The sequence below is a fragment of the Rutidosis leptorrhynchoides genome, chromosome 7, assembly GCF_046630445.1.
Source record: "Rutidosis leptorrhynchoides isolate AG116_Rl617_1_P2 chromosome 7, CSIRO_AGI_Rlap_v1, whole genome shotgun sequence".
NCBI classification, from domain to species: Eukaryota; Viridiplantae; Streptophyta; class Magnoliopsida; order Asterales; family Asteraceae; genus Rutidosis; species Rutidosis leptorrhynchoides.
The window spans coordinates 62,305,611-62,316,514 of record NC_092339.1 but is presented as its reverse complement, the minus strand read 5'-3'; the positions used below and the strand labels follow the sequence as shown (position 1 = coordinate 62,316,514).

Genomic DNA, 10,904 nt, shown 5'->3' with positions numbered 1-10,904 from the left:
AAACCAATCATATACATTCATACGATAATCTCCTTAAAAGCAGTAAAGTAGCTGCAATCAGCATTCCCAGTAATAGCAGCAACAATTCACTCCAATCCAATATTATGGGCTATATTAACACGAAAAATCAACACAACTATCACAACTTTGTAAACCAATCCTCACTTCAGCATGTAAATAGCCGAATAATGCTTAGAAATCTATAGAACAAGTTAGAGGGTACTAAGTCAACCGCATTTCTTATTGACCATTCTCTTTTCGGTACTGTCTATGATGCAATCGACGAGGGCTATCAGGCTTACGATATTGAGCCAGTTCGTCATTAACACGTAGAAGCAACTTCTCTGAGTTGGCCAGCCTCTTACCAAACTCACTGGTGCTTGCATTTGAGATCTGATTCTCTTGCTGTTGAGTTTGTACAAGAGTATGCTGTTTCCCGAGTAGCTTCTTGATCATGTCGTCTAGTTCTGCAGCCAGTTTCTGTAAATTGGTTTTGTCTGCCTGCATGAGCATAGAACCAAAGAGGTGAAAAACTCGGGGATATCAATGGGGCAAAAAGCAAAAGAGCAAAATTATTTTTAAAATATTAGAAAATGTGAAATTACTAAAACGCCCCTGTGTATACAATGTGAACGCTACTGTTCACACGGGCATTTTAGTAATTTAACATGGTGCACGATAAGTATAGTGAGAAATTGTACCTTCAGCATTTCATTTTGTGCTTTCAGCAACTGGTCCCTCCCTTGTAACTGCACTACTTTCATCTTACTATCAAGTATTTCTGCTTCTTTTGAATTTATTTCCGAAATGCACCTGTTAAAAGATATTTACAATAATTTAATCCAACTTTCAAATATTTTCTAATACAATATTGTAATACGTAACCACAACAAAATGATTATAAGAAAGATGAATATCCACCTATCTCTTTCTTCAAGTAAATCATCAATTTGTCGCTTCAGTCTGCGAATCTCTTGCTCCTGATTCAAATATTATACATTCAGATATGTATATAAGTTCAATTTTAGGTAATATGTTACCACATTATTATGAGTTGACTTACCATTGCAACAAACTCCTGTGCTTGCTGAGCAGCATCCTCAATAAATCTTTGAAGCTGCTTATGGTTTATCAAGTTCTACATCGAGCCAAAAAAACTATCAAGATTAAGTAAATAGCTTTTCAAATAAATGCAGTCTAAGTAACATTAAAAGCTTACAGCATAGTTAGTCATGTCTAACTTCACACCAAGTAGATCACGGATTACATCATGTGTCATATTCTCTGCAGCCGCCAGTTTGGTGTTTAACATACATACCTGTACACATAACTTGCATCACAAGTTTGCAATATGTGTGTGTGAAAGTGAGGTATTTTTCATTACAGAGTATGTAAATATGTAATTAACTATTTATAATAACCTCTTTTTGACGGCTCGATGCTAATGCTTCAAGCTCTTCTAAACGAAGTTTGGCCAACGAGAGTTCGTGATCCTTCTCTGTAGTCACCTGTTGAACTAAGTTCCCTATACATCTAAACGGTGAGCTTGAACCCCTTGGTCTTACTAAGCTTTTTTCAGTCTTATCTGATAACGGTGCTTCAGATTGAGACTTTGTTGATTCTATCTTCATTTCACTAACCATTGCTTCCAAGGACTTGTACTGTACAAAACAATTGGATTATCCACTACATTAATATAAAAAGTACTATCTTTTATCTTTAATTGTCTGAGTACCTTTTGTTGATACTGGACAGCTTGAGCTTCGGCATGGATTAAAAGTTCAGAAATGTAATCTTTACATTGCTTGATCTACAAGACAATTCCACCAATCATGTTAGACGGGATAAGAAACAAATCATACAAAACGGTAGTTAGAATTTTTAAAAAGTTTTAATGTTGGAATACAAGTTTCACCTCATTAGCTTGTTCCACTCTTTCATCTTCAAGATCTTTTATTCGTGCATGTGCCTCCTGAAGTTCCAGGTACCTACTATGTAATTTCCTGAGATGCAAATACACACCATTACCAAATCAATTTTCAATAAATGGTGCACAGGAACCTTCATACTTTTTGAAAGAAGCCATGATTATACAGACCTTGATATTTGATCATCAGATTGATCCACATTATAGTTATCAGTGCTGTTTCTAAAGCTTTCAACAGTCAACAGCCTTTGACCCAGTGAGTGAAGTTCCAGTTCCAATGAATCTCTTATCTTGTGATGCCTCTCGAGCTCAACTTCCATTTCGTTCACCTAAGGAGAAAACAAGTTTATTTTCCTAACTAATTTTTCAATGTTTAATACTACAATATTCGGAAACTAACCCTTTTCTCCAATACATTTATGGTAGAATCAAGTTCTTCAACAGAGTTTTCCAAAATTTTAACCTCCTCTTCCTTTTGTTCAGCATATATTTTACTAGCCTCTGACTCCTGAAATTTGTCAAGAAAAGTATAAAAACAAAAAAAACAAAAAAAAAAAAAAAAACGTCACATAAACTAATAGCTTGAAGGATTTTTATATTAATGGCAAATTTTATAGATGTTACCTGACGTGCTTCAACAGCAATGGCTTCATTTTCATCAGCTATGGCATAAGCCAATTCAAGCTTATCTTGCAAAGACTTAATTTGTTCACATAACCCGTCTCTCTCACTCGAAACCCTCTTAAAATCATCAGTAATACCTTCTAAAGAAAATAAAAACTGTTCTTGTGCCGAAGAAGACGCACAATGAATTTCGTTTTCCAAAGCTTTAACATTTTCCTTTTGTACTTCAAGTTGCTTTTCGGTTTCTGATTTTTTATGGTATACATCCTCTAAAAGACTTCTCAACTCAGCTATTTGGTATGACATTGCATCAACAGTCTCCTCAGAATGTTGTAGACATGTTTTTGAGGATGATAAAGCAGCTTCTGTATCAGCTAAGCGGGATTCAAGATTTTCATATTCAACCATGACATCATCAAGCTGATCCGTCTTCAATTTTAACTCGTGTTGTACTTGGCTTAAAACAGTGAGTAACTTTTCAGCTTCATCTTTCACATCTTTTCTTGTAGAGGTTGATTCTTGTAACAAACTAAAATCAAAAAGTACACCATTCAACAAAGTGTTCTTCCGTTCCAATTCTTTCACTAGTTTCAAATTTTCACCAACCAACTCATCTTCACCATTATTCATCAACCTGGATTTTTCAACGTGTTCCATAATCCCTTGATGAAAACCAAATTTGTTGATGTATTCTCCAATACAGCATTGTTGTATCACATAAGATTCAAAACTTTTTTCCATTGTTTCAGCACAGATATCATGCAATGAAGATCTTGATTGACAAATGAAGTGGTTGATACCTTGGACCATTTCCATGGCATCAGAATACATCAAGTGGCACAAATTTTCAGCTTCTGTTTGCATGATCCGAAAAGAATCTTCAAGCACCGACACTGTATTTGCAAGTTGTACCAAACTGTTATGATGTTCTTCGTTTTTCAACTGTAATTCAGACTTGAGTTGGTTTATTTCTTCAGTTAAGTTAGCCTTATCCTCCATTAACTCCTCTGCAGCTTGTTTCCATTTACCACTCAACACTTTCTCTTCTTCGTTGACTTTTAATAGTGTGGTCAACATATTATCAGCCTCACTCATGGTTGCACGTGCCTCCTCACACTTGCTAAAGAATCTACCAACTTTGCATGTTTTATCTTCAACAAACTGCAAGCAAAACAAAACAAAACAAAAAGAAGAAATTTCTTATTATTTTCCTTCGGCCTAAGCATTCAATAATTATAACTCGTATATATTTATTACCTTTGTCGTCTCGGGATTTTGAAGCTTCTTGAAATCGTTAGACTGATATCCATATTCCTTGTCATTAAACACAGCAGCCAACTGAATATCTAATTTGATGAAAGCTTCATACACCATATCGAATTGATTCTTCAATAATGCATACGCCTTACTGCCATTGATGAAACCTTTCACGTCACTGTTTTCTTGATTACCAGAAGGATATTTTGAACCGTTTTTAACTAATATGTTCTCTGAGACATCTTCAATGTCAGAAAGATTAGAGCTTGAAGTAGAAACATCAGTTTCAGATTCATCCAAATCTTCGAACAGAGAACTTAAATAAGTCTTCATGTTATCAACCTTGTTATGTATAGCAACAAGTTCACCCATTATCTGATGCACCACTATTTGATTTGTACATGCATTTAACAAAACTTCACCTTTTGGTACTTCATCCATATTATTAGTTTCTTCAGTCCTTCTATTATGTTCTTCAGTCAACGCGATGGTTGCAGACCTCAATGAATTCAGTTTCTCCTGCATTTGTTGTATCGTACCTTGAGCATCCACCAGGTTCTTTTCGAGTCCTAAAATCGTCTGTTCTTTCTCAATAAAAACCGACACCGCTTTCTTAACATGTTCACCAACCAAAACATTATACCGAGGAAAAGAACATGCAATACTTTCTATCTGACCCGAGGCATCTTTAAGAGACTTTGACCCGTCCAATAAAAAGCTAGTCAACTCTAAACTTGCCCTCTCCCAGTCACTGTGTAACGTATATACTTCATCTTCTTTAGCTGCTATAATCGTTTTTAACTTCTTGTTTTCTTCTGACACGGTACATAATCTTTTGTGATATTTCACCTGTAAAGAAGCCAATTCTTGTTGTAAATTGAGAATTGCATTAGTTGCTTCATTCTCAACATCCTCGTGATTAACAGGATCATTAAGTAGTTTTAGATCCTCAAGGTCCATGTTCATCTTGTCTAAACGTGCTTGTAATTCATGATTAAGCAGCATTGGATGAGAATCTGTTTTATTGTTGTTGCTTAATGTTTCCACCAGCATTTGATTCTCATGACGAACAAGATTTAGCTCTTGAACCAATTTGGCTTGCTGAGTTTTCATGGTGTCCAATAAGGTTCTCGCATCGGTTAACTCTTGTTTAATGTTGGTGGAATCTAGTATATTGTCACTTTTGAAACCATTATTATCGAGCATGACTCGTTCTGATTGATCACAGGCTTCCACCTCATCTCCTAAATTTATTTTACTCGAGGCATTGTCGACCTGAGTAATAAGTAAAACTTTGTTATTGAAGCAGCTAATGATGAGTCGAAAAATGAAGACAACCATTCAATCAATCAAACTTGAATATAAACACATAGGGTAGTAACATAAATTGGAAGCCTTTTTTTGTTTGAAAAGCAGAAATGAAAAGCCTTTAGAAAAGGCAGCAATCAAAGAAAGTTCGTCCTCAAGTAAAAGACTTGGGTGAAGTTAAATACTACAAGCCAAATTTAAAGTGAATATCATGTGCTTACAGGATTCAATGCTGTTTGTTTATAGCTCATGTATCTGCTCAATTCTCTGTTCAGTTCATCAACCTTGCTGCAACCATAAAAAGTAATTTATAAAATTAACTACTGGTCATGATCGACTCCATTCCAAATTAGGAGAGAATTAAATCAAAGTTAGTACATGATCATAAACAGAAAGTGGTTACACCTTCATTATATGATATGACATATTAAAATATTAACCAAAGATAGAAAAGAAAAATGCAGAATACAGGTGCATATGTTGATTTGTAATTTAAGAAATATATAAGAGCAGGAACAACATAAGTTGACTTCATTAAACGCACCTAATCAGTTTGGAATTGGCGCTCTTGTACTCCTCTAACTCCATTGTGGCTTTGTCATCCTGCATTATATTAGCACTTAGCCTTAAACAGCTTCTCAAATCTAGCCTTGACGGCTCAACAATTAAAGGATGCACCACAGACCTCATTTTCTCTTTCTGTTGGATAATTTCTCTCTATGTAGCTTTCTTCAACCTCAAGGGTTCTTAAAAGCTGGAGATAAAGAACAAAAATTGTTGAAATTATATGCCAACTGTACATGATTTTAAAAATAAAAGTGTACCTGCTCATTCAAGGCCATCACTTCAGCTACCAACGCTTCACGTTCGCCACGCTCATATGAATTCTGGAACCTGTCAGCAATATGAAATGGTGTTCACGCATTAGAGGTTAATTTTAGATAGTATATATGCCTAGCACACGGGTCAGGTAGGGTCGAGACCCAAATGGGTTTGGGTAAAAACGGGTCATGGTGTTCACTACTAGTATAATACAGGCTGCTTAAGAAGACTGAATAGTCTGATGCAGACCTTGTGAATTCAGGATTATTATCAATCCTAGTTTGTAGCTGCTGAATTTCTTCCATTAAAGCATTGTTTTCATCAATGATAAAACTATCAATAGATATTACTCCATGTGCAAGTAACTCCAAGCGTTTAATTTTTTCCTCACGAAATCTTAGCAACATTTTAGTAGACTGAGCATCTTCTCTTGGAAGAGCCTACAGTAAAAACAGATCGTGAAGACTTTACCTTTGTATTGATGTAAATAGTAACAGTACAAAAGTAATTAATGGTACAACAAAGTTGCAAGCATCAGAATCACTAATGACAGTTACCTTCCTTTTCGGGTCATTTACGTCATTAATATCACCACATATATTTTCACCTGAAGGATCTTCTCTTTCACAAGATTCGCCTAACCTAGACTGGTAAGTTTGTCCAATTTTTTGATGCTTCATCAAAAAGGACATTTGCTCCTATAATATGAGTAATGTACCACATGTCAAACAGATATATCTAAAGACGAGACATTTTGGGTCTGTGTTTAATTATACCTTTAACATTTGAATTTGTCGTTGCAGTGCTGTCACATCACCTGATGAATCTTCATTTACTTTTGCCTAAGCAAATGGAGAAAAATTAATGCAACAGTAATGAGGATTTGGATTGAATGAGAAACAAGATTATATTTATCGTACATTGTTCTGTATTAGCTTGGCACGCTGAGCAAATTTTAGCGTACTTAATGTCTCATTAGCAGCACTGCATACAAACATGTTATAATTATAATCACATGGAAAAAAAATAATGCCAAAACATAAATCAGTAAGACATTCACACATGTAAAAAAAAAAAAAGAACCAAAAACTGACCACATTGAGGGGCTGACATTTGCTATAATTGTTGTTTTAGAGTTCCCGCCTAGAGAATCCTGCATGTAACATAAATGCACTTATGAGAGACATAAAATATAGGTTGTAGAATGACAATGTGCATTCCTGCTTTAAGATGCTAACCTGAAGAAGAAATGTAAGTTTTGAGTCCCTGTAAGGTACATGTCTATGTTTCCCATGTGCAACATCCACGAGAGACATTATCACAAGACTACAACAACAAAAACAGTGTTTAAGCTTATCACAAGCTAATGAATATGTATAGATCTTGAATTTAGAATCAATGATATAAACATGAACAAGTTGTTACCAAAAGCATTAAAGGTGGAGTGGTAAAACCTACCCAAGAGTTGATAGAGATTTGTTAATATAGGATGCCTCCTTTAAACGTTCTCCTGCTCCCGAGCTTCTCTGCCTGAATGGCAGATAAGTTTAATCCAGGGAAGTAAAAGTGTAAAATAAATGAGATACTTGAGACGGTTACATCTATAAAAGTCTCTATAGTAATCTATAAACATTTGAGGAATCTAGTGAATACAGGATCTCTTTTAGGGATATATATTACCTTTCGGAACCAGCCAAATCTACCAAATTTAACCTTCCAAATCTAATATGTGTCACAGAATCTTTTTCCCAACGACTTTCAACAATGCAGGTGAAAACACTATGTGATCTGCTACTCTCACTGTTCATATCCGTTTCCGCCACTTTCCTATTTGCAGCACCCTATAAAATTAAGCAAATTTTATAGTCAAGAGACATACATCTATTAAACAAAACATAAATAAGAAGTAACAAGGCATAAAGTTTGACCATATAGACACACCTGTAACAAAAGCTTGAGAACTTCATCAACAGTCTTTACATTATGTTCTGTAAGATTTTCAACATACACTCCTTCCTTTAACCCTTCTCTGAGCTGTAATTAGTAAAATAGTGACACCATCATGTCGATTGTCAACCATACAAAGAAAGAATGGTCAAGAAAATCTTACCTAAATGAACTAGCATGAATATAAATAAAGTTCAACTCACTTGAAGATTAGTAGATGAGGGTTCCAAGAGATCAGTGATCTGCTCATTGTATATCTCCAGAAACGAACATTTGCAGCTATACACAAGTCTTTCATCCGTCCTGTTCTCTTCCTCCTACAAATATTTGTGCATTATAGTTTGGGCATCAAAAGGGTTAAGGGTGTTACATAATGTAGTCAGTCATACATGGTACAGTCAACCACTTACCAATTTAATCCTCGTGAATAGATAGTCAAAAATGCGTGGAGTTATGCCACAGTCATCAACAAACTTGCCATCCTGTTGACTTATCTCACCCATCATTGTATATGTTTTGCCACTGCCAGTCTGAACTCATGGAAAGGCAAAAGGTAAAAGGTGAAATCCGACTTCACAGTACCATCACAGATATAGTAGCAAAGTTTTTTCAAGCCATACCTGGCCATAAGCAAACATGCAACTATTATAACCGGACATGCAATTATCAACCATAGGCAATCCAACAACCCTAAAGAGCTTTTCCTGAAAATAGCTCATCGCATAATTGAGTATTACATCACCAAAAGAGCACTACCAGGTTATATTATTAGCAAAAAAAACTTACTCCCTATTGATTTTGGTAAAGAAGTAAGTCATATGTGCAAGAACAAAAGTATGGCGGTACCTGTGATATTGATTCACAGACTACGTGATCGAAGGTGAATCTGGCTTCAGGGTGGCCAACCCATGCCAAGGTCTGTAAACTCTCCTGCTTCAAGCACCTGCCAAACCCTTGTGCCATCTTCTCCATAGTGCTTAACGGTCTCATTCGTATTAAGACCTGTACATTATACATTCATAGTATACAAAATACGTTAGTTATTAATCACCTTATCGAAACTGCAGTTTTGGGGTTGTTTTGCCATATATGAATTATCCCTTTATATCAGTTATTGAAGCTAATTAGTGAAAGTAAGACCAATTTATTTCTCTATTTAATGTATTCAAGAGTAATAGTAATGAACAACAAAGTATATCTAGTCGACTGTTAACTAAAAACCTTAATTTTTTCCACTATATTCTTTTCTAAAAGAAATTTATTGACAGTAACAGATATGCATATCACATACATATAGGAGCACACCATTACATTCATTCTGACATATCTTACAATACTAACAGGATCTCAACAGTTTAAATTAGCAACATAAATCAACTATGAAAGTATCTAAATTCATGTACCGGTATTTAAAATACCAGTATAACAATGTAATCAACCTGAACATTATGATCATTCCAAAAGGATGGATCCTCAACAAGCTCAAAGTGTGGAACCTCAGTAGGTAATGACTCACAATTCACACTCGAAAGCCTTCTTGAAACCCTAGAACCACATCCTCCCCTATCTCCAGTACTCTGTATAGCCCTAGGTCCAGTACAACCACCTAATTGACCAACACAAGTCGTCCTCGAACCACTCCTAGCTGGTGTACTATGAGCCGAATCGAATTTCCTACGATTAGAACTCGGACCAGCTTCTACTGATTTATAATCCCTAATTCCGCTATGAACTACATCAAACTCCTTCGAAAATTGAGATGGATCTGGTATCGAGTTTAACGGAGTTCGCGAAATTGGTATATCGATTGGCACGGAGACTGTTTTCTCAAATCGGTTCTCGTTTCCTTCCGATTCAACGCTCTTGGAGCTATCTTTCATCATTTTGACTTATTAATGAAATTTAAAAAAAAAAAAATTGGTTGAAAATTGATGATGTTGAATGATTTAGTGATGAATATTCATACTGGAAAGTGTGAATGAAAAATAATTGAAATGGATTCAGAAATTTAGAAAGGTTTTTCTGACAGTGAATGAGCTGAAAAATAAAGGTGAAAAGCGGAAAGATGATAAAGTAAAATAGAACCGCCCATTTTTCAAATCAAATAGAGGATGGGTTGAAGATTTACGATTTTAGTCCCGTAAGTTTTTAATAATGTAAAATATTATCCCTCGGTTTCGATTTTAAAATTTAATGCGAATGCCCGACATAGTAGGTGTGACTTGAGTCATTATGTTTTGAAAAGCAACACGGTTAACTTTAATTTGAGTTTGAGTTAGTATGAAAATAAACTCTAATTAATTAAAAATTCAAAACTGAATATATGTTTTTTTAACAGCAGTTTAGGATCAACTAGTGGACTAAACCACTCACGCGCTCATCTTACGCAGTTGCATAAACAGCCACAGCTACTGCCCTCAAGGAAACCCGGGCCAGTCCGATGACATGACCGGTAACCCCCCTCCCCCCCCCCCCCTTCTCCTCGTTGCCCCTGCAACGTGATATGCGAAAGGCAACCCTGGGTGGAATTCATGATCAGAGATATCATTGTGTGCAATGTTGTCGTCTCAATGGATGCGTTCCCGGGTACCGTCGATCGTGTTCGGGTTTGTGCCCGAACGTGTGCGTTACGTGCAAATGATGAGGGTCGTTGAAAGAAACGATCTACTGATGCCAAAAAATCGCCGTTCAAAAAAAAATGTTGTCGTCTCAGATGATCGAACTCCCAACCTTTAACAAAGAAATATGGGTCATTACCACTAGACCAACTAAACAGCTATAAAAAAACTGAATATATGTGCTTGGTGTTTTTGACGGATTGCAATATTTGAAAAACTGAATATATGTTAGAACGCTGTTTTTAATAATATTACTCGAGAGGTTCCTATTTTAGAATTAGCTCGCAAATGATACATTAGTTTATTTCAAAAACTGATAATATGTTAAACTGTTAAAGTGAAGGATTATTTTTGTCTACTAGCACTATCAGGGTCGTCTCAACAATTTAAAGGCCCTAGAC

General features: G+C 35.6%; 1 protein-coding gene across 1 annotated transcript; it reads right to left on the bottom strand.

The window, feature by feature from the left end:
* Positions 1 to 240: 240 nt before the first annotated feature.
* On the bottom strand, positions 241 to 9,792 carry LOC139859295 (kinesin-like protein KIN-12C). Its single transcript, XM_071848091.1, has 30 exons — positions 9,325 to 9,792; positions 8,732 to 8,887; positions 8,506 to 8,589; positions 8,296 to 8,415; positions 8,089 to 8,202; positions 7,880 to 7,972; positions 7,619 to 7,779; positions 7,397 to 7,468; positions 7,177 to 7,264; positions 7,033 to 7,091; positions 6,859 to 6,922; positions 6,715 to 6,780; positions 6,496 to 6,636; positions 6,188 to 6,378; positions 5,941 to 6,010; positions 5,802 to 5,870; positions 5,661 to 5,728; positions 5,338 to 5,404; positions 3,847 to 5,083; positions 2,552 to 3,717; positions 2,328 to 2,435; positions 2,095 to 2,256; positions 1,916 to 1,969; positions 1,736 to 1,810; positions 1,422 to 1,661; positions 1,220 to 1,318; positions 1,064 to 1,138; positions 922 to 980; positions 702 to 813; positions 241 to 501 (listed from the first exon to the last, which is right to left on the bottom strand). The coding sequence occupies exons 1-30, from the start codon at positions 9,766 to 9,768 to the stop codon at positions 241 to 243; spliced, it is 5,775 nt and encodes a 1,924-aa protein (XP_071704192.1). The 5' UTR covers positions 9,769 to 9,792.
* Positions 9,793 to 10,904: the final 1,112 nt, after the last annotated feature.

Excerpts from the sequence above, each read along its gene's own strand:
- LOC139859295 (XM_071848091.1), bottom strand. The coding sequence starts at position 9,768 with ATGATGAAAGATAGCTCCAAGAGCGTTGAATCGGAAGGAAACGAGAAC. Across the intron at positions 6,379-6,495 it reads TAAATGACCCGAAAAGGAAG|GCTCTTCCAAGAGAAGATGC; the intron begins GTAACTGTCATT and ends TTTTTACTGTAG. Across the intron at positions 6,011-6,187 it reads AATAATCCTGAATTCACAAG|GTTCCAGAATTCATATGAGC; the intron begins GTCTGCATCAGA and ends TATTGCTGACAG.